A 20,418-nucleotide genomic window follows, 5' to 3' on the forward strand; every position below is an offset into this window, starting at 1 on the left:
GGGGGTGAAGTGTTTGCAAAGGAAGCGGCTGCGCCCGCGCTGCAGCCCCCGCTCTTTGTCTCGCCCCCCCCGACTGTTAGGAAGACGGAGGGAGCAGCTGTGGGGGGTACAGGTCATCATCCTAACCTGGGGTCCCGAGGGGCTGCGCTGGGTGTCCCCGCCGTGCTGCACCCCGGGCTGAGGACCCGCCTGGGCGAGACACGGGCGCTGCCTGGCTCGTCCCTTTCTGTAGGGTCTACGAGTGCGGCGAGTTGCCAGGTCTCAGCCCAGCTCGTCCCTCCACGCTCCTGAGCGTCTCCCTCTGCAGACCCTACCCCAGGCGGGAGCGGGGCGGACGTGCTCCAGGAGCCAGCCCTGGCCCTGGTGTGGCGGGGCCCCTTCCACAGCCTCTCCTGCAGGGTTGGGGGCAGGGGCAGGTCTGTCCCCGTTTCCAGACAGGCCGGACAGGTTTGGCCAGGCCTGTTCCGCCCCGGGGATGGGACTGGCAGGCTCCCGGGAGGCCGCCACCACCCAGGGGACCCGGCAGCCTGCGGCGCCAGGCCTGGGGGCCCAGCAAGGCTGTGATCTGGGCACTCGCCAGAGGACCCAGAGCCTCTGTCCTGGCCTGGCATGACTATTTCGGGAGCGTGAGCTGCTCGGAGAGGCACGCGGGGAAAAGATCAGCCCTCGGCGTGAAACAAAACCCGGGCAGCTCCAGGGGAAGGGGAGGGCAGAGCTGGGGGCAGCGGGGCCGGGCAAGGGTTAAAATGGAGCGACACCCACTGCCCCCCCATAATCCGTTCCCCTGAGCCTGGTTGTGCAGCCAGACCCCGTGCCATCCCCTAATCTCCGGCATTGTGTTGGGTTTCCGGCCACGGCGCCGCCCCCACCGCAGTCTTTCTTGACACCGTTTTGCTTTTAAGCAGAGCTGCAAAGGCCACAGTGCCCAAGCCAGGAGGGGCAGTGGGAGCCGGGCTGCAGGGAGGCTCCCAGGTGTGCGCACACACATGCACGCACACAGATGCACACACACGTGCACGAATGCAGCCCAGGATTTCCCCCCTCACCTCAGTTTCCCCATGTGGGCTGGGGGTGTTGCAAGGTGCAGAGGCAGGGTGTTTGCATGCTACAGCCACCGGGCAGGGCCCAGCCGGCCGCGGCACTGCTGTCCATCGATGGATTGATTGATCACACTGGGGAATTTGGGCTGGATGGCGAGATCCAGCAGCGACAGGCGCCGGTGTTCCCAGCCCTGCCCGCAGCCCCTGGGGGCAGCTGAGGGGCTTTGGGAGCCAAAAACCCCCCTCCGGCGCCTGCCCCCTCCCTCCGCTGCCGGCACAAAGTGCTGACCCATCACCCGGACCTGGCGAGTGTGAGAGGCCAGGCCACACAACTTCCTCCACGGTTTCCTTCCGGAGCCCGGAGCTGGTTTATTTTCTCAGAGGCTGACTCAGGGCTTCACCTGACACGGGGCCCATTGCCCGCTCCTCCCGCGGCTGCAGCCCCCTTCGCAGGCTGCTGCCCACCCTGCCGGCTTCCCGCTGCCCATGGGCTCCTCCGTGCCCGCTCTGCTTCTCCCGAGCCCTAAAAGGCCAAGATCTCCACGGTCTCCCATCTCCAGCCAGTTGCAGCGTGCAAAACCGGACCCCTCGGTGCTCCTGTGTTATTTGATGTGACAAGGAAAATCCGTGCGAGGCCTGGGCCGGATAAGAAATACACCCCCCCACCCCTTCCCACCTCTTGGCAGGAGGACAGAAAAGACTGGTCCCCCTGCTCTAAACCCACCCCTCGGGGCACCTAGCACGGCCTGTTTCTGGCTTGGCTCCGGGCTCCATTGTTGTGGGAACAATCCCTTTGTCTGTGTGAAGCTGGCAGAAAGGCTCACCTTGCCCGGGAAGCTGCAAGATTTGGCCTGGAAATGAAGGGGAGGCGTCTCTGGGCCTCTCAGGGCTACAGCTTCCAGCGTTGGCACCGATCCTGCAGGAGCTGGTGCTGCCCAGGGCCCGGGCTCTTGCTGGGTGTTTTGCAGATGCTCTGTTTTCCCCCCCCCGTACGAATTAAAAATACAACCCAGAAAGCCAGCAAAAATCACAGTCCTCATTAGGAGCAAATATTTGCATTGCAGCAACCACCAACCACCGCAAAGGCCCCGCTGCCTAGAGGGGCAAGATACCGCCGCAACCCATGCCCGGTCTAGGGAGGGGAAGGTGGAAGCAAAGTGACGTGGCCAAGGCCACATGGGAAGTCAGTGGCAGAGGGTGTGGGATCATGGGAGGAGCAATTCTGTGTATGCAGAGCCTCACTCACCTGCTTGTCGGGGAAGTTGCGCCGTTCCCTTCAAGCGTGGGGATTGCTGGCCCTGGCTCTGCTCTGCCGTGTCGTCAGGCTCCGCTTAGCTGCAAAATGGGAGACGCTGGCTCGTTTCCAGGCCACAGTCCCAGCCATTTCCAGGCTGCTGTCGGAGCTCCCTCGCAGCTCGGAGCCTCGGCCTTAGCACAGTGATCCTCAGCCCCTGGCAGCTGGGGGTGCACGAGCCTCTTCCAAGAGTGCTTGGGGTGCCACACCACACCACGTCCTGCCACGCCGGCACTGCGAGGTGTGCGAACAGCGTGCACGAGATGAACCCTGAGACGTCCAGCAGGCACGAGCAGTGTTTAAAACATGCTACCAGTTGCATGCTGAGTCCTCCTGGCACTTTCCTCGAGTCAAAACCAGAGGGAAAGCTTGGAGCTGGCATTTTCCGAGGGGAGCCTGGAGTCGATCAAAGGTGCCTTGAGTCTAAGGCAGGGCAGATTGGGACGTTACAGGTGAGATACATGTATAGCACAAGCTTTCGTGGGCTGAAGCTGGCTTCATCCGCTGCCTTGAGTCTCCTGAGGTGCTGCACGGTCTCGGGGTCTACCCCAGTGTGGTGCGTGTTTTTCGGCACAGTCTGCTGCTGTGGTTGGCAAGCCTGGAGCACACGGCATTGAGGTGAGGCCGGGTCTGGGGAAGCACCTGGTATTACTTGGTGCCCCCAGCTCGGGACCCCAAGGCCTGGCTTTGCATGGGGCTTGTCCTGGCTGGGATGCCAGGCTTTGCCTGGTGCCAGGAAGGCCTAGGAGGAGCTGGTGCCCAGGGCAGGCAGGACTTCGATACCTGACCGTGGGCCTGGCTCTGCTGCTCCAGGTCCAGCCGGGGACCTTGCCCCCATGGAGCAAAGCCCCATGGGGCTGCCAGCCTGTCTGGTGACCCCAGGGGACTTGGGTGGCTGCTGGCACCAGTGCAGCCAGCCCCAGCCAGTGCATGGGAGCAGGGTAGCAGAGCTGGCGCTGCCACCCCAGCCGCCGCAGCCAGCCTGGACACAGGTGTCCCACCCTAGCAAAGGCACCGGTGGCACCATAGTTTCATAGTTTCATAGTTTCAGGGTCGGAAGGGACCTAATAGATCTTCTAGCCCGCCCCCCCGCCAGGGCGGGAGAACAACCCAAAAACACAAACAAAACCACTCACCCTAAAAACAAAAACGGGACTCAAATGAGTCCAGCCAGGTAAGTATCCAGCCTCTTCTTAAAGATCCCCAGGGTAGGGGCCAGCACCACCTCCCTTGGAAGTTGGTTCCAGCTCCTAGCCGCCCTAACTGTGAAGTAGTTTTTCCGGATGTCCAATCTGTACCTCCTCTCCATCAACTTGTGCCCATTATTCCTTGTTATGCCAGCAGGGGCTAGGGGAAACAGCGTCTCCCCCAAACCCTTCTGGTTCCCCCTAGTGAGTTTATAGACGGTCACCAGGTCCCCCCTCAGCCTTCTCTTGTGGAGGCTGAATAGGTTCAAGTCCCGCAGTCTCTCACTGTAGGGTCTGCCCTGTTGTCCCCGGATCATGCGGGTGGCCCTCCTCTGGACCCTCTCCATGTTGTCCACATCCCTCCTGAAATGGGGCGCACAGAACTGGACACAATACTCCAGCTGCGGCCTGACCAGCGTCGCATAGAGGGGGAGGATCACCTCCCTGGCTCTACTCGAGATGCACCTGTGGATGCACGACAAGGTCCGGTTAGCCCTGCCAACCATGACCTCGCATTGTCGGCCCATGTTTATCTTGGAGTCAATAATGACACCAAGATCCCTTTCCACCTCCGTGCTCTCAAGTAGGGAGCTCCCCATCGTATAAGTGTGCTGCTGGTTCCTACTACACCAGTGGCAGACTGGGAGACGATGGGTACAGCGGCTCGTGGTTGCGAGCGGGTGCCAGGGCCGAGACACGCGGGTTACGGGGCATTAGTGCAGGAGGCCTGGTCTGGACCGGGGGATTATGCTAAGGACCTTACGGAGGAATTAGTAAGTGGGGCAGAGCGCCTGGCGTGGCCGGCTGAGCTGCAGGGAGGGGGCAGGGGCTCAAAAGGCACCTCAGCCACCCCCGCAGCACTGTGCCCCAGAGGAAACAGCCCTGTCACCACGTGGGCTCACCAGGGCTCCCCGAAATGGGCACTGACAGTGACGTCCGCCTCTCCAGGTCATCTCTCCCACTCCAGAGCAGAGTACAAGGATGGGCGCCTAGCAAGGGCACCTGGGTCCTGTGCTTCAGCTTCCCTCGGGGCACGGGGGGAAGCCCCTGGGCTGCTGGAGACCCTGCTGTGCTTTGTTCTCTGCTACAGACAGCCTACGGGGGCCTTGGTTACATCACTTAGCCCCCCCCCCCCCCCCCCCAGCTGTGGCTCTACAGGGATGATATGCTGCAGACTGTGGGGTGCCCTGATACCAGGGGGATAGGAGTCACCATAGCCCAGTGGAGAGCTGGCCAGGGTGGGCACCCACGTGTGGACTGAAGGAAGCGCCACGGGCTGGGGCTAATGAGCTCTCCCCGTTATATGCCCCAGGCACGGCCCTTCTTCTGCTGGCGGCAGGGCACCCCCTGGTGCAGAAGGGGAAACTGAGGCAGCAACTTAACAGCACAGGGGCTGCTGAGGGTGGGGGTCTTGGCAGCTTGTGAACTGGGGGCAGGCAGCAGCCAAACCCGACCAAACTGCCCCCCACCCCCCTCGCAGCACCAGCCCCCACAGCAACCCCCCCCCTACACTGGGGGCAGGCACCAGCCAAACCCGACCAAACTGCCCCCTACCCCCATCGCAGCACCAGCCCCCACAGCAACCACCCCCCTACACGGCACCCCAAGCCCTTTCCCCCCTTAAGAAGCAGATGCGAGGGGCTGCCAGCCCTCTGGCCACTGCTAAGTTTACCCCCTGGCCCGCCAGGCAGGGCTGCGGCCGGCGCGGTGCCCCCGCCTGCTTGGGAAAACAGCCTGGGATACAGGGCCCTTTGTCCAGCTGTGGCTTGGGCTGGAGCCCACAGCTGCCTCGCTGGGCGCTGAGCGCCTGTGGCCAGCTGGCTGCGGCTGCAGCCCCTCGGGGCTCTGCTCCCTGCCCCCGGAGCCTGCACAGTGCTGGGGAGGCTCAGGTGGGTGGCGAACAGGCCGGCTCCTGCCTGGCTGCAACGCCAAGCGGGGACGGAGCATGGGAGGAAGCAGGATTTCCATCCGGGAAATGATGCAGCTCCTTCTGGGGTGCAACACGGTCTGCAGGACCGTCCCCTGCAAGGAGGGGTGGGGGCCTGGCGGGCACGGCTCTGCCTGGTTCCCGGCCTGGTGGTGCCGTAGCCGTCCCTCTCCTGCCGCCCCGTGGCAGCCGGGGAGATCAGCAAGCCGGGCACCAGGCAGGAGAAATCCCAGCCCTGCTGCATCCTTGGGTGGAGAGAGCAGAGCTGTGGCCCCCTGCATCGGTGGCATCTGGGACCCGTGCGGCAGCTGCTCCTGGCTTGCGTGCAAAGAACAAGGCTGGAGAGCTTGTCTGGCCAGGAACCGGGGTTTATTGGGGGCAGGACAGGCGCTGCCGGCACGTGGCCATGTGCCTACATGCCTATCACGGGTGTCTCTTGAAGGCTTCCAGGCCTGGGGTCCACCCCTACCCCAGCCACGCTCCAGCCGTCCCCGGCTGCTGACCCCCAGCCAGACCCCCTGCTGCCATGCGCAGTCCACGCTGCCCCAGGCGGTCCCAGGCCATGGCTGTGGTCTGGCTGTGGTCTCACAGGGGCGTGCCACGCAGCAAACCCAGCGTCTTGAGTGTGGGGGGTGGCGGGGAGCCCCCCTGCTGGGCCCGCTGCCGGGAAGCATGGCCGGCGGCACAGAGGGGCCGGGAGGAGCGCAGCACCTCGGCCACGGCGCGGCGGAAAGTGCGGCTGACGCAGCAGTAGAGCAGGCCATTGAGGGCCGTGTTGAGCATGGCCACCATGTTGGCCACGTCCAGTGCCAGGTGCACCCGCCAGTCGCGGCGCACAGAGGCCACGTAGAGGTGGCACAGCATGACGGCTGTGCGTGGCGCCCATAGCAAGGCGAAGACGCTGGTGACCGCCAGCAGGAGGGCACTGGCCCGGTCCCGGCCCCGGCGTGGCCCCGGTGCCCGCCGCAGCTGGCACGTGATGGCCGAGTTGGTGGCCAGGAAGATGCCGCAGGGCAGGAAGTAAATGGCCACGCAGTGCAGCCACTTGAGTGCCCGGTCCAGGGCAGTGGGCGGGTCGGCGTCGCGCCACACGTCCAACCACCAGTAGAAGGGGACGCCGGTGGCCCGCGCGGGTGGCACAGGGCCACGTAGCGGTCCACGGCCAGCAGCACGGCCACCCAGACGGAGGCGTGGCTGGCCGCGAACTCCAGCGCAGTGACGGCGTGCACCGCAGCCGCCGGCACCGCCCGGCCCAGGATGCTCGTCTGCAGGATGAAGCCCACGAAGACGATGAGCACCTGGGCCAGGATGTCCGAAGCCGTCAGCGCCAGCAGGTGCCAGTAGGACGACTTCTTGGTGCGGGCGGCCAGGCGGGACAGGGCAGCTGCCGTCAGGACGTTGGCTGGGGGCAAAGCAGAGCCAGATGGGAAGGTGCTGCTGCCCTTGGGGCAACCTCAGCCCCCGAGCCGGTCCTTGCAAGGGGCTGGGGGCTGCCAGCCTCATGCGGGGTGCATTGGGCTGGGCACAGAGCCGGGGCTGGGAGCGGGGTGCTCCGAGCCGGCTCCAAGCAGGCAGCAAGGGCTGTGCCAGTGTGCGGAGACCCCCTAGCCCCCATCCCACCTACCTGGCAGCCCCAGGGCCAGCAGGATGCTGTAGTACACGATGGGGACGATGCCCACCACACAAGGAGACCGCTCCTCGCCCGCTGGCGTGGTGCTGTTGGGCCAGGAGCCATCCTGGAGCAGCATGGAGCAGCCGTGGCGCTGGGGACGGAGTGGAGTCAGAGCCCAGGACGGGGGCACGGGCTGCTGGCATGGGCCCGAGACAGGGTGGGTGTGTGGGAGCCGCAGCACATAGGGAGAGGGTGCACACAGGGACAGCTGGACAGAAAGGGGGGAGTGGACAGAGGCTGCATGTGGGGACAGACAGACGAGGGGATGGATAAAGGGCGTATGAGGGCACAGACAGACGCTGGCAGATGGGCATCGAGAAGCGGAAGGAGGGTGTATGTGGGCTCGGGTAGACAGACAGGTAAGTCCCAGGGTGGATGGAGGGCTGGAAGGACGGCTGGATGGACACCCAGGCAGGCAGAGAGAGGTACGGGGACAGCCGGGCACCCCAGCCCAGTGGATCCCGTAGCCCCCGCCCCAGGTCCCCTGCTTGCGGGGGCTCTTACTAGGGTCCCCTCAGGCTCACCGGTCCCACTGCCTCCCTGCGTCACGGAGCCGGAGCCAGCGGGGGCCTCCCTGCGTCACGGAGCCGGAGCCAGCGCCTCGTGCCTGGTCCCTGGGCAGGTGTGGGCTGTGCAGAGCAACCAGCCCAGCCCAGCCCAGCCGGGGGAGGGCCGGCTGAAGGGGGCCGGGCAGGGGAGAGGAGCTCCACCGAAGGCCTGGCCAGCTGCTGAGAGCTGGGGGGAGACAGGGGAGGCCTGGCTGTTGGTGTCAGTGCCCCCGACATGCAGCACCAAGACCCCGGGGCAGCCAGGACCTCCCAGCTCCGTGTCCCCGGCCACCCCCTGGCTCCGGTGCAGATGCCTCCTGCACTTGGCTCGGTTTGGCCCACACTGGCTTCCCGGGGCAGCGCAAGGGAAGGCAACCAGCAGCCCTGGAGATTTATGGCCACAAGGCATCTACTCTGCCCCAGCTCGGGCATGCGGGAGCCCCACGGTCGTACCACGAGCCTGCTCGGGGTCTCCTCCCTGCCACGGCACTCAGCTCTGGGTCCCAGCACCCGGCCCTGGACTCACACCCCAGCACGGCTCTCGCCAGCCTCTCCCCGCTGCTCCTGAGCCCCGGATTTGCCCCACCAGCCCCGATCCGAGCCAGTCGGGCCCACAGCCAGGAGCCTTTGCAAGGGGGCCGGGGCTGTGCTCTTGTCCCTGTGCTCACCCAGCTCCTGGGAACAGGCCAGGCTGGCGCTGGGCTCTGCAGTGCCGGGCACAGCAGGCCCCGGTCAAGAGGGTGGGGGCCTGGTGGGGGTCTGCACCCCTGGCCTGGGGCATGCCGTCTCCTGCCTCCGCTTCTGCCCCTCCGGGCCCCTCCGGCCTTTGCACAGCCGTGGGGTGGCAGCTGGTCTCATCCCCCTACGGACGCCCCCCCGGCACTCTGCCCTCATGCCGGCCCCGGCAAGCTGTTGTTTTCCAGGCAGGCGGTTAAATCAGCCGTGGGCAGATGCGGGGCTGAGCCATTAGCGGGCTGGGGCGGGCGTCCCCCGGCGATGCAGGAAGCCCCGCCCGGGCTGTTTGCTCACCCGAGCGTGCGGGGAGCTCCGGCGCAGATAGTGCGCGGGCAGTGCGCTCGTGCGAGCAGGCAGCCATCTGGAAGGGCTGGGGTCAGCGTGGCCTGAGCTCAGCACATCAAGGAAGCGGGCAGCCACGCAGCCCAGCTGGCGCCGGAGCCATTAACCATGTCGGGGCTGGGCCATGGGGTAAGCTGGAGCCAGTCCCCAGCTGGACCTGAGAGGTAGCAGCATCAGCAGGGCGGGCTGACTTTGGGGATGCCCCCCTTGGCCCAGCATCCCAGGTGGGCAACGTTTGCTGGTGCCCGGGTGCCCCAGATCTGGACCCCAGGGTCTAGACCCCACCGGATCCCAAACACTGGTGCACGGGGTGCCGAAACCCCCGACGTAGGCGCCAGCCCTGCACCCCCGTCTCCTGGGGCAGAGCAGGGCAGGCATCCAGCAGCCCTGAGAGCCTTTGGAGGGGCACTGAGAGCCTCAAGCAGCGGCTGCGTGCCCTGGATGTGCCTGCTCGCCCCGCACTGGGGGAAGGGTCCCAGCTCTGCGTGGGAGCTGCAGCCTGGGGGGGAGCAGGGGTCCCTGGCCAGCCCTGCCCACTCACCGCTGCCCGCAGCAGCGGGCTCAGGCTCCCGGCAGACTCTGGCAGGCGCTGCTGCTTGCAGCAATGGTTTCCGGGTGACTGGCAGCTGGTATTGCAACTCTGCAGGCTTCAGGCCCTTGGCCGAGATGGAGACCCCGGATACCCTGCTAGTGCCCAGCTCCTCACCACCCTGCCCATGCTGGGCAAAGTGACTCACCCAGGGGCACCCAGGGAGGCTGTGGCAGAGCCCAGACCTCCTCCTTCCTGCTGCCCTGTCCCTCCTTGCTGCAGCCCGGCGGCCTCTTCATGTGACACTGCTCTGGCGCCCTGGGCCCTGCTTGCAACGCCCACACGTGACTCCCAGCCCCGGGGTCTCGGATGCCCTTGGCTGTAAATGCAGCTGGCTTGGGGTGGAGCATGGCAGCCCCCCTCGCCCCGGCCCCGAGCCAGCTCTGCACAGGTGGATGGATGCTGGGGGGTCACAAGGACAGGCAGGGGCAGGGCCGCGGCCCGGTGGTGCAGCCTGAGCTCCCAGCCTGGGAATGGGGGGAGCTCTTGGCCGGCGCCGGGGGAATCTGGGCCAGCGAGGCCATTGTCCCTGCTCCGTGCCGGGGGGGCTGCACTAGCCGGGCCAGGATGCCATTAACTCCTGTTACCGATCCCCAGAAACAGCTGGCAGGCTGACAGCGGGGGGAGGCCCCGCGCCCACCCAGCCCCGAGCCAGCGGCTGCCAACTCGAATCCCGTCAGCCCCGACAGCTACTCGATACCGGGCACGGTGCCCGCTGAAGGTCACCGTGCCCGCCCCGGCAGCGCCTGGGGTGGGATAGGGGGACAGACACGGCAGCTCCCCTTCACCCCCCTTCCCCGGCCGTGGCCGTGCCCCTGCAGGATCCCGGTCTGCCCTGCCGTGGTGGGCACGGGGCAGATCCCCAGATCAGCATGCTCCCTCCCTGCACCCTGCACAGATGGGCCGGCGCGGAGAAGGGGGCACCCGGCCGCCTGGTTTGGGGATCACCAGAGGCCACGACCCCGCTGGCTGCAGGGACGTGGAGCAAAGCACGGTGCTCCAGTGCCCCGACAGCACCGCTGACGGGCCCGAATCCACCCACCCCAGCCGCCCAGGCTAGCGGGCTGCAAAGCAGACCTGGACTTGGCTGGCGACGGCAGTGTGCGTGGGGGCCCTGACCCACGGCAGGGGGAGTTTCTGGCCCCGGTGGCGGCCCTTTGGGGCTGCAATACCCTCCAGGGCACCAGGCAGATGGTTTGCAGCGGCCCTATGTGCTAGTGCAAGCCTGGCAGAGCAAGAAGAGTGGCGTGCGAGCAAGCTGGCAGTGCATGGAGACCCCGCATAGGGGAATGCACGGGAGAGGCCGACCCCCACGCTGCCCCCGGCCGAGGTCGGAGAAGGACGGAGCCGAGGCCCCTGCAGAAGGGGCGCCGGAGCGGGCGCAGGGGGGTCCGGACGTCCCCGGGCCGATGCGCCGGCGGGTGCGAGAGTGCCACAAAGCCGGGAAGAAATCAATGCACCCTCTGAACCGTTCCCGTGGCAACGGCTGTTGTCAGTTTCCACCAATCAATGGCGCGGAGCCGGGAGCCCGGCTGGGAGGGTCGGGGCCTGGCATAAAGGGGCCCGCCGGCTCCGTCGCTCCCAGTCCCCCGTCGCCGCCCTGCCATGGCCAGGATGCCGGGGGGCTGGCCTGGTGCTCCCTGGTGCTGGCGCTGCTGCGGTGCCGCTGTTCTGCTGCTCTTGCTCACCGTGCACGCAGGTAAGGGTGCCCCCGGGCTCCCCCAGGCAGGGTCAGCAGGCTCCTGGCACCAAGTCATGCCGCGGTCTGGTGTGGCATCGTCTGCTGCAGCTCGTCTGGATGCGCCCGGACCCTGCAACTTTCTGCTGAGTTTGGCTGGAGCATCTTGCCGGGCGGGCAATCCCGGCGGCAAACCCAGCTCACACCCAGAGAGGTGCCCTGGCAAGCCAGACTCACCCGGAGTGCCAGGGGCACCGGGGAGCACCCTGCCTGCTTGCACGGGGATGCTCCTAGTCCCGGGCCCAACGCAGTCCATGCTCCGCGGCTGCAAGAAGCGGTCGCCGGCTGGAAGTTGTGTGCTGGGCGCTTGCTCTGCCAACCAAGTCCTCCGTCCTCAAGGCTGGAGCGGGCAGAGGGGGGGTTTGTCCTTCCGATTTTCCCTTTGTCTCGGCTGCAGCGGGAGGGGGCCCTGCAAGAACAGGCTGGGCTTTCAGCCCCCGCAGCGGCCGGAGGAGGCGAGAAGCGAGACTTGGCTCCACCGCGGGTCCCATTCAGGGAGCTGGCGAGGCCGTGCCGTGCCTGGAGCTGTGCGCGCTGGGGCTGGGCAGGAGGCTGAGGTCCCCGGGAAGACACCGAGAAAGGCCTGCACCATTCCTGCCCTGGTGCTCCCAGCTCGCCCTACAGCTGGCACCAAAGCCCAGGGGCGTAGCTCGAGCCAGGCCACGTACCCGCCTCATCTCCACTGACCCTCCCTGCCCACGGGGCCACGATCCCCATACTGAGATGCCCCATGCGCCCATTGCCCTGCCCTGTCCTGGCAGACGCCCCATCGGCTCTGCTCTTGCCCCGCAGCCCAGCGCGCGGAGCTCGGGGCAGACACCGCGGCGGCCACCATCAACCACGCACCGGCGCTGCTGCAGCGGCTGCAGGGGCTGCTGCAGCAGGGCAATGGCAGTGACACTGTGCTGGGGGTGCGCCCGGCCGGCAGCGACGAGGTCCAGGTCTTCCACGCGCACCAGCTGCTGCTGGCCTTGCAGAGCGACGTGCTCGACGGGCTCCTGCACAACCGCTCCGACCTCACGCTGGACGAGCCCCCCGACAGCGCCGCCCTCTTCGACAAGTTCATCAGGTCCGGGGCTGGCGGGGGGCAGCAGGGGATGCTCAGAGCCCTGAGGGGGGGCAGTGGCGGGTGCTCGCAGTCACCTGACACGCCGGCCCGTGGCCCGCAGGTACCTGTACTGCGGGGAGGTGTCGTTGCAGCTGCACCAGGCCATCCCGCTGCACCGGCTGGCCAGCAAGTATGGCGTGGCGAGCCTGCAGCGCGGCGTGGCCGAGTACATGCGGAGCCACCTGGCCAGCGAGTCGAGCCAGGGCCACGTGGTGGGCTGGTACCACTACGCCACGCGCGTGGGCGACGCGGGGCTGCAGGAGAGCTGCCTGCAGTTCCTGGCCTGGAACATGTTGGCCGTGCTGGGCAGCGCCGAGTGGGCCACGGTGAGCGCCGAGCTGCTGCTGCTGCTGCTGGAGCGCTCCGACCTGGTGCTGCACAACGAGCTGGAGCTGTACGGTGCCGTGGAGGCGTGGCTGGCCCGCCGGCAGCCCGAGGCCCGAGTGGCCGAGCGGGCCCTGCGCGCCATCCGCTACCCCATGATCGCGCCCAGCCACCTCTTCCAGCTGCAGACGCAGTCGCCCGCCATGCTGCGGCACCGCGCCGCCGTGCAGGACCTGCTCTTCCAGGCCTTCCAGTTCCACGCCGCCTCCCCGCTGCACTTCGCCAAGTACTTCGACGTCAACTGCAGCATGTTCCTGCCCCGCAACTACCTGGCGCCCGCCTGGGGCTCGCCCTGGGTCATCAACAACCCGGCGCGGGATGACCGCAGCACCAGCTTCCAGACCCAGCTGGGCCCCAGCAGCCACGACGCCGGCAAGCGGGTCACCTGGAACGTGCTCTTCTCCCCGCGCTGGCTGCCCGTCAGCCTGCGGCCCGTGTACGCCGACGCCGTGTCTGGGGCGCTGCCCGCAGCCCGGCTGGAGGACGGGCGTCCCCGCCTGGTGATCACGCCGGCCATGTCCAGCTCCGACTTCGCCGGCGTCAGCTTCCAGAAGACGGTGCTGGTGGGCGTGCGGCAGCAGGGCCGCGTCTTCGTCAGGCACGCCTACAGCTTCCACCAGAGCACGGACGAGGTGCCCGACTTCCTGGCCCATGCCGACCTGCAGAAGCGTGCCTCCGAGTACCTCATCGACAACGCGCTGCACCTCCACATCGTGGTCAAGCCCGTCTACCACTCCCTCATCAAGGTCAAGAAGTAGCCGGGTGGACGGGCCCCATGCTCCGGATTTGGGGCAGGGGGTAATTCCCGGGGCTTTTCCCTTCTAGATAGATGTGCATTCGAGATAGTCTCTGGGACGGTGCCTGTGACCCGGCCCCCAGGCTCTCGGGGGGCAGGGAGTGGGGAATATGGGCAGAGGAAGAAGCCCCGCACCCAGCTGCCCCCGATGCCCGAGCCCCTTCTAACCGTGACCCCTGTCCGAGCTGGGCAGCCGCGCGGGTTGGCTTCGCCTTGGCTGACCTCCCGTGACTGCGGTCCCAGCTCCTGGGTCCAGCCGTGGCCGGCAGGTGCTAGGAGCACCCATTCCCTGTGCTGGAGGCTGGGATCCAGGTGGGGCATCCATCCTGCCCGGCAGGTGTGTGCCCGCTGGGTGTGTTAGCACCGGTGACGGCAGCCCGGGGCGCTGCGGGGGTGCCCATCTGCCCCAAGCCCTGGCACGGTGACACTAGCCGCCCCTGCCAGCCAGACTCCCGGTGCTGACCACAGCCACCCACGGCAGCTTGTTACGGCCCCGGGGCCCCGGAGAGCCTCGGCTGCCCTGAGCTCCCGAATAAAAAGCAGGAAACGTGTCCTCCGCGGTGCTGGTGCCTTCTTGGGTGGGGGGTGTTTTGCTCCCTCCCGAAAGCCGGGCATGTTGGCCAGCTGGCCAGAGAGCCACGAGCCCAGAGCCGTGTGCCGGTGCCAGGCCCTGCTGGGCTCCCGGCTGCCGTGTCTGCACTGCTGGCAGGAGCCCGGCTCGGGTAAAGCAGCTGGGGCATGTCTGCGGGCGCGCACCATGTGTCGCCTGCTGCCGCGCACGCCTGCCACGCACCCCCACGGCTTTGGGCACAGACCCCAGCTAGCTGGGAGGAGGTAGGTGTGTTGGCAGCCTCCCCAAACCCCCAGCCCCAGGGAGCCAGCAGGGCTAAGTGACATGCCCAGGGCTGCAGAGCAAGGCGGCGGCACAGCAGGGGGACAGACTCCATCTCTTTGCCCCCCACAGCCTTGGCATTGACCCCTACCCGCCCCCCGCAAAGGACAAAACAGCGAGGTGCCATCCTGGGCTCTCGGCCACGGTGTTTAATGCAGCCTGACCGAGCAACGCAAACCGCGGTGCTGCCTCCGTGCCCTGCGCCCTGCCCCGGCCTGGGCCTATCGGTAAGCCTCCGGGGGCCCCCAATCCTGGGCACCACAGCTCCAGCCGGCTGCAAAAGGGCCAGGATTGGGCCCCGGTCCAGCCAGGAGTTTGGCAACGTGAGTCATGGCCAGAGCAGCTGCTTGGAAATGCAGAAGCCCCCCGGGGCACCCGTCAACGGGGTGGGAGTCTGCAGACACCCCAAATGCCACGGGTCCTGTGACCCCTTGGCAGGCAGGATTCCCCAGTCCAGGAGAGCCTGATTTCAACCCCTGTCCTCCCCGGGTGCCCCAGGCCCGGCACGGCCCCCACAGCAGGGGGGTGACCCCGAGTTTCCCAGCGCTGCGGGGCAGCGAAACCTGGGCCGTTCCAGCTGGGCTCAGCCCCTCAGTATCTGCGGCTCCGGCCGTCCTTGCTGCCAGCGTTCACCGCGGTGTAGCCAGGCCGGGGGCGCTGGCTGGTGGTGGGGCCTTTCTTCAAGCCGCCGGGGTGGGGCAGGGCCAGGGGGAGTGCAGGCGAGTCCTCGGGACCTGGGGGAGCAGACAGCAGGAGCACTGAGAAGCGGGAGCTCTGCTCTGCTCCAGAACCCAGGCCTCTCCCCTCCCTGGCACGTGGCGGGGCAGAGGACAGGGCACCTGGGCCAGGGAAGGTGCAATGCAGCTAGCGGCTGCAGCAGGGTCCTTGCGGCCTCTGCCACAGCCCCGCCAGGGAGGGAAAGTCCCTCTGCCCAGCGCCATGCGCATGCACCCAGCCCACATGGACCTGACTCCTTGCCCCTGGACCCGGACCAGGCACCAATGCCCAGTGGCGCATGCCTGATGCCCCCCGCCGCTCACCTGGGGGCTGGCTCTGGGGCAGCCGCACCTTGGCCAGGTGCAGCGGGGCTTTGCTGGGCGCCCGGGCGGGCGGTGCCAGCTGGCTGCCTCCCAGCAGCCGGTGCTCGGAGCTACTTTCCAGTGGTCTGCAACGTGGCACATTGCTCTTCAGGCCGGAGAGCTGTGGGAGGGCATGATGCATCACAGCAGGTGGCTCCAGCACCTCCACCCTTGCACCCAGCGCAGTACCAGGGTCCCGGACCAGGCCACGGGCACTCTTATACCAGCATGCACAAGAGCATCCCTGCCACCTCTTATTCAACCCCCCCCTCCCCCAGCCACGGGCACTGGGGCCAACTCTGCCAGGAGCGGGCACTGTGCCTAAGTCACACATACCCCGTGGCCGGTGACCTCGAAAGACCGGGACCGCCGCCTCCTCCGCCTGGCATCCAGTGACTCCTCCCGCCTGTCCAGCTTCTTGCTGCCCTTCTTGTGCGCCCGGAGCCAGGGCCCGGGCGAGCGGTTGGGGAGCGTGCCACCAGCCCTCGAGCCCGCCTCCCCAGTGCTGCTGGACAGGTTGTCCTCGCTGGCGGCGTGTGGCAGGCCGGGGCTTGGTGCTCGGCAGCCCAGGGGGGTGGCGGGGGACAGGGGGTCCTCGCTCTCGCTCAGCGAGTGCAGCGACAGGCTGCTGGGCTCCTTGGCCGGCTCCAGCAGGGGCAGGCGGTCGCACTCCAGGGCCCGGGAGCGGCGCCGGGCAGCCTTTACCGCGATGCTCTTGGTGCCACTCAGGATCTCCTTGCGCTCTGCTGCCGGGGACATGGGGGTAAGGGGGGCAGGCATGGGTTCTCCCCTGCTGGGAGGGGATGCCAGATCTGGACATGAGCCCAGAGACCCTCCTGGACCCACTGGAGACTGCAAACCCCAATGCTCCTGGCATGATCCTAATGCCCTGGGCAGCTGCCTCGTGGTAGGGGCAGGGGCGCCTCAGCAGGGCAGGAGAGCACAGGCACTGCATACCCTGTGTTCATGAGAGGCAGCCATGCATGCCTGCCAGGGCAGCAATGCATGTGAACAAGTGTGCAAAGGTGTACTTGCACATGACAGCACATGCACACGTGCGATGATATCACAGCAGCTGCTGAGTGTGGCCGTGACCTGCACAGAGCAGCAGGTGCTAGGGCACGTGTGCACGCTGGGGCGTATGCATGCTCACGTGTCCACTGGCGACGCTGCAGCAACTGTGTGCATCCACATGCGTGTGGCCGACAGGTGTGGCAGCATCTCTTGCAGGTGCATGGGGCCTTGATTGCACCCAGCCCCCCTGGGAACCCTAGTTTGGCCCTCACCCCGTTCCCCTGGGTGCCCAGGCCCTGCTGGGGCAGGCAGTACCTCTGTGCGCAAGGGCGAAGTCGGTGCAGAGCTCGCCGCTATCCGGGGAGGAGGTGCGTTGGCTGCCCAGGCTCACCAGGCTGTCCCGGGGCGGGCACTGAGGGCAGAGACACAGGGGGGGGTGTGCCCAGTGGCATGGTGGAGGCAGCCCGCATGGACTGTGGATGCTCCCAGCCAGGTCCAGGAGTCCTGGCCCTAGGTGCCACCCAGCTCCTGCGGCCGTGCTCACCTCCTGGGTCACTAGGCCGTTGACGTGGATGGGGGGTGGCGTCTGCACGGCCGAGCTCTTGAGCAGCTGTGCCCGCGGGCTGGCCTTGAACATCTGGGCTGGGTCACTGGCGAGGGAAACATGGGCGCACACACGCGTGCAGAGCTCAAAGGTGCTAGCAGCCCCCAGCAGTGCCTTGGACTCACTGCTGTGGCTCTCTGGCTCCAGTGATATGGATGGGCCAAGCCCCGTGGATGAAGCCCCGTGGCCAGGTCCCCCCCTGCACCTCATCATGAAGCCCCTACCTCTCTGCCTCGCCAACCAACGGGGGCAGGGTGCTCCTGCGGGAATCCCGCGGCGGCGGTGCTGGGGGCTCCGAGCCCAGTGTCCTCACGCTCTCCTGGTCCGAGTCCAGCGCGCCGTCGCCCGCCGGGAGCTGGGGGAGCTTGGGCAGAGACGTGTCCTGCTGGGGGTAAGCCCAGCCCAGGTGCTTTGGGAGCTGGACAGCCCCCCGCCACGCAAGGCTGTCCCAGCCCAGGGACGGGCTGCAGCTGGAGCCCCCCTGTGCCCACATGGAGCCCCTGCCCCTCCCGGGCAGTCCCGGGCACGTGAGTGGAAAGCCCCCCTGCTGCCACAGGTACCTTGAGGGTCTTGCTGGCCACGCGGTCCAGGCCGCCCTCCTCCAGCTCCCGCAGGTAGATCTCGTACAGTTCTTCCAGGTGCCGCGGCACCGACAGGTGGTACTCTGCCAGGACAGCGTGGGGGTCACAGGCCCACGGAGCTGCCCTGGGAGCTCTGCTGGCACACAGCCCTTGGGGCAGTGCCTGGGGCATGGGGTTGTGCCAGGCCAGGCTCGCCCCGGCTCCTGCTGCCCCCCCTTCCCCCCCATAGCACCATCTAGGTGGGTTTGTGCCCTGCCCGGTGCCATGATGTGATGTCACTGCATTGTGGTGTGATGTCATGGCACCATGACATGCTGATGTAAGCCGTAACATGCTGGCACAGCCTGGCACCACAGGACCGAGTCGGGATGGGGCCTCCCCGTGTCATGACAGCACACTGCGACACGGGCTGTGAGATCACGGCCGGATGTCGCATTGGAACCTAGCCTCATTGCGGGCACCCTGGGAGGATCGTGTCATGACATGGACCCTGTGCCATGACAGCCGTGTGCGGTGACAAAGGTTCACCTGGTTGTGACACAGTAGGACAGACACAGATGCCAGGGCATCTGGACACTGCCACATTTTAATCGCGTGTCCCAAGTAGAGACAAGCCCACAGCACACCAAGTGTCACGTGGACAATGCGTGTCATGACATGGCCGGCACAGACAATCCTGCTGGAACATGCCGACACCATACTGAGACATGCCAAGGATAGGCTTGTCCCAAATGGATCCTGCTGGAACACACCATGACACGCCAAGTGTCACAGCCATCTCATATCACGACACGACCGTCCCAAATAGATCCCACTGAGACGCACCCATGCCATGAGACATCATGTGTCACACAGACAACCCATGTCATGACACGATGGTCACGAACAGATCCCACCTCAACACGCCAAGTGTCATGTGGCCAACTCATGTCATCACGTGAGGGTTAGAACAGATCCCACCTTGACATGCTAATGGCATCACGTAGCCAACTCATATCGCAGCGTGACAGCTACGACAGGGCCTGGCCATGCCCCACCATGCGGCAGCCCCTCTGCACCGGTGCCGGAGGTGCCAGGATGGGTGCTTACCACGGATGAGCTGGCGCTGCTGGCGGATGATCTGGTGGCAGAGGCGGCGATGCTGCTCGAAGCGCTGCGCCGCGTCGTCCCGGTGCAATTGCAGGGCTGCGCTCTCTGCCTCCAGCTGGCGCACGCGGCACAGCAGCCCCAGTGCCTCGCGCTGCTCTTCTGCACCCACGGGCCGTGGCAGCACCTCCTTCAGCTGCCGGCCTCGCTGCTGCAGCTCCCGCAGCCGCCGCTCCAGCTCCCCCTGCGCATGGCACCAGCTCACCTCAAGCAACGGACTGCTGGGGGGCCTCGTGGCCTGGCCTGCTGCCTCTGGCACGCCGTGCCCGTGCCCCTGCCCTGGCCACGGCCCCTGCCCGTGCCCCCTGTCCACACCCACAGCCCAGCCCCTGCCTCCCCCTTGCTTGCCCTCCTCCCAGTCCTGCCAGGGCCCCCTACCCTGCCCCAGCAACCATCCCTGGGTCATTTCTGACTCGGGTCTGATGCCCCTGCTGAATGAGGAGTGACTGCATGTGTGTGTGTGTGTGTGTGTGCGCGCGCACGCGCACGCGCGTAAATGTGCGTGTGTAGTGGATGTGCGCGCACATGTGCAATGGCTGTATGCACATGTGCAAGTGTGTGTGCAGATGCAGAGACTGTGTGCGCATGTGCATGTGCATGCATACTTGCATGCAGCGGGTGTGTGTGCTCACATGCAGTGGCTGTAGATGTGGGTGCATGTGTGCAAGTGCAGTGGCTGTGTGCGTGTGCATGTGTGTGTGCAGTGGCTCTGTGCGCACATGCACATATCTGCACATGCAGCAGCTCTGTGCGTGCGCACACACACTTGAAGTGGCTGTGTATGTGTGTGTGTGCATGTGCAGTGGCTGTGTGTGCGTATGCATGTGTGTACATGTGTGTGCGACTTCTGCTCCCGTGGCTGGAGATGCAGGCCTCAAGCAGCTGCCCCGTAGCACCGGGCAGCCCCTCTCCTCCCGGCCTCGGGCACCTTCTGCTTGTGCAGCTTCTTCTGCTCGCCCAGCAGGGCAGCGATGGCCTCACGGGCCGTGGCCACCTCAGGCGGCTCGGGCGCGTCCGACTGGTCGTCCCCTGTGTCCGAGTCCTTCTCGCTCTCGTCCTTGCCCCGTGTCTCCTTCTGTCGCTCTCCCCGCCGCTTCTGGGCACGTTGTGTCTTCTCCTGCTCCCAGCTGCAGCCGCGCACCCCAAGGACAGAGGGCATTAGCTTGGGGCTATACCCCCCCTGCAGCACCTACCCCGCCAGCAGAAGGCTCTGCATAGGGAGGGCAGCACGCCACCCCCATGCCACGGGGCATGCAGAAGCCAAGCCAAACCCCAGCTGCCCAGGCAGAGCTGGGCACGAACCGATGCCCTGGGGCTGGGGTATATGGAGTGGCGCATCTCCATCTCCACTTACTCGGCCACGGTGAGCAGATGGCGGGAGCTCTCCAGCTGCACCTCCGTGCAGGCGTTGTCCAGCATCAGGAGGTGGCGTCGCACGTCCATCTGCTCCTGGAAGGTGCCCACCAGCTGTGCCCGCAGCTGCTCCGTCTCCCTCTGCGTGCACTGGGAGCTGTGCAGCTGCACCTCGGCTGCGGGGCGGCAGAGAGGGGTGTCAGGGCCGGGGCATACCCCAGACCCCCAGGACCACCGCCAGGCCCCGTACCTTGGATGTGGCGGATGTTGCCATGGTCGGGCGGGTGGGAGCCCTGCTGGTCAATCTTGCCCTTGAGGCGCTGGATCTCGCGGCGCAGGTCGGAGATGATGCTGGTGTACTGCGCGATGTGGTACGAGACGTTCAGCAG

The 20,418-nt window shown here is 66.6% G+C and overlaps 4 protein-coding genes across 4 annotated transcripts in view; 2 read left to right on the top strand and 2 right to left on the bottom strand.

Moving 5' to 3' along the window:
• Positions 1-5,915: 5,915 nt before the first annotated feature.
• GPR142 (G protein-coupled receptor 142) lies at positions 5,916-7,335 on the bottom strand. Its single transcript, XM_025216888.1, is given in 3 exon segments — positions 5,916-6,578; positions 6,581-6,850; positions 7,073-7,335. Coding segments are annotated over 3 exon segments (939 nt in total). The 5' UTR covers positions 7,197-7,335; the 3' UTR covers positions 5,916-6,033.
• Positions 7,336-7,519: 184 nt separating this feature from the next.
• Positions 7,520-8,825, top strand: LOC112552111 (splicing factor 3A subunit 2-like). Its single transcript, XM_025216885.1, has 2 exons — positions 7,520-7,545; positions 7,803-8,825. The coding sequence occupies exons 1-2, from the start codon at positions 7,520-7,522 to the stop codon at positions 8,791-8,793; spliced, it is 1,017 nt and encodes a 338-aa protein (XP_025072670.1). The 3' UTR covers positions 8,794-8,825.
• A 40-nt stretch (positions 8,826-8,865) lies between these two features.
• BTBD17 (BTB domain containing 17) lies at positions 8,866-13,905 on the top strand. Its single transcript, XM_025216887.1, has 3 exons — positions 8,866-11,033; positions 11,865-12,141; positions 12,242-13,905. Exons 1-3 carry the CDS (start codon positions 10,940-10,942, stop codon positions 13,320-13,322), a joined length of 1,452 nt encoding a protein of 483 aa, XP_025072672.1. The 5' UTR covers positions 8,866-10,939; the 3' UTR covers positions 13,323-13,905.
• Positions 13,906-14,308: 403 nt separating this feature from the next.
• The window catches only part of KIF19 (kinesin family member 19), an 11,610-nt gene continuing 5,500 nt past the window's right edge, over positions 14,309-20,418 (bottom strand). Inside the window, 11 exon segments of the mRNA XM_025216897.1 lie at positions 14,309-14,986; positions 15,293-15,452; positions 15,668-16,077; positions 16,661-16,757; positions 16,890-16,995; positions 17,174-17,313; positions 17,510-17,613; positions 18,620-18,860; positions 19,605-19,803; positions 20,031-20,205; positions 20,280-20,418. The exon segment at positions 20,280-20,418 is cut by the window's right edge and continues 6 nt beyond it. Of these exon segments, the coding sequence (XP_025072682.1) occupies positions 14,844-14,986; positions 15,293-15,452; positions 15,668-16,077; positions 16,661-16,757; positions 16,890-16,995; positions 17,174-17,313; positions 17,510-17,613; positions 18,620-18,860; positions 19,605-19,803; positions 20,031-20,205; positions 20,280-20,418 (1,914 nt within the window). The 3' untranslated portion in view covers positions 14,309-14,843.

The sequence above is a fragment of the Alligator sinensis genome, unplaced genomic scaffold (genome assembly GCF_000455745.1).
Source record: "Alligator sinensis unplaced genomic scaffold, ASM45574v1 scaffold1200_1, whole genome shotgun sequence".
Lineage (NCBI taxonomy): Eukaryota > Metazoa > Chordata > Crocodylia > Alligatoridae > Alligator > Alligator sinensis.

What these genes read in the sequence shown, in the direction of transcription:
- LOC112552111 (XM_025216885.1), top strand. Translation starts at nt 7,520, where the DNA reads ATGGACACCCAGGCAGGCAGAGAGAG. An exon ending in ACCCAGGCAGGCAGAGAGAG is followed by an intron (nt 7,546 to 7,802) that starts GTACGGGGACAG and finishes GGCCGGCTGAAG; the next exon opens with GGGGCCGGGCAGGGGAGAGG.
- BTBD17 (XM_025216887.1), top strand. Translation starts at nt 10,940, where the DNA reads ATGGCCAGGATGCCGGGGGGCTGGCCTGGTGCTCCCTGGTGCTGGCGC. An exon ending in CTTGCTCACCGTGCACGCAG is followed by an intron (nt 11,034 to 11,864) that starts GTAAGGGTGCCC and finishes CTTGCCCCGCAG; the next exon opens with CCCAGCGCGCGGAGCTCGGG. An exon ending in CTCTTCGACAAGTTCATCAG is followed by an intron (nt 12,142 to 12,241) that starts GTCCGGGGCTGG and finishes CGTGGCCCGCAG; the next exon opens with GTACCTGTACTGCGGGGAGG.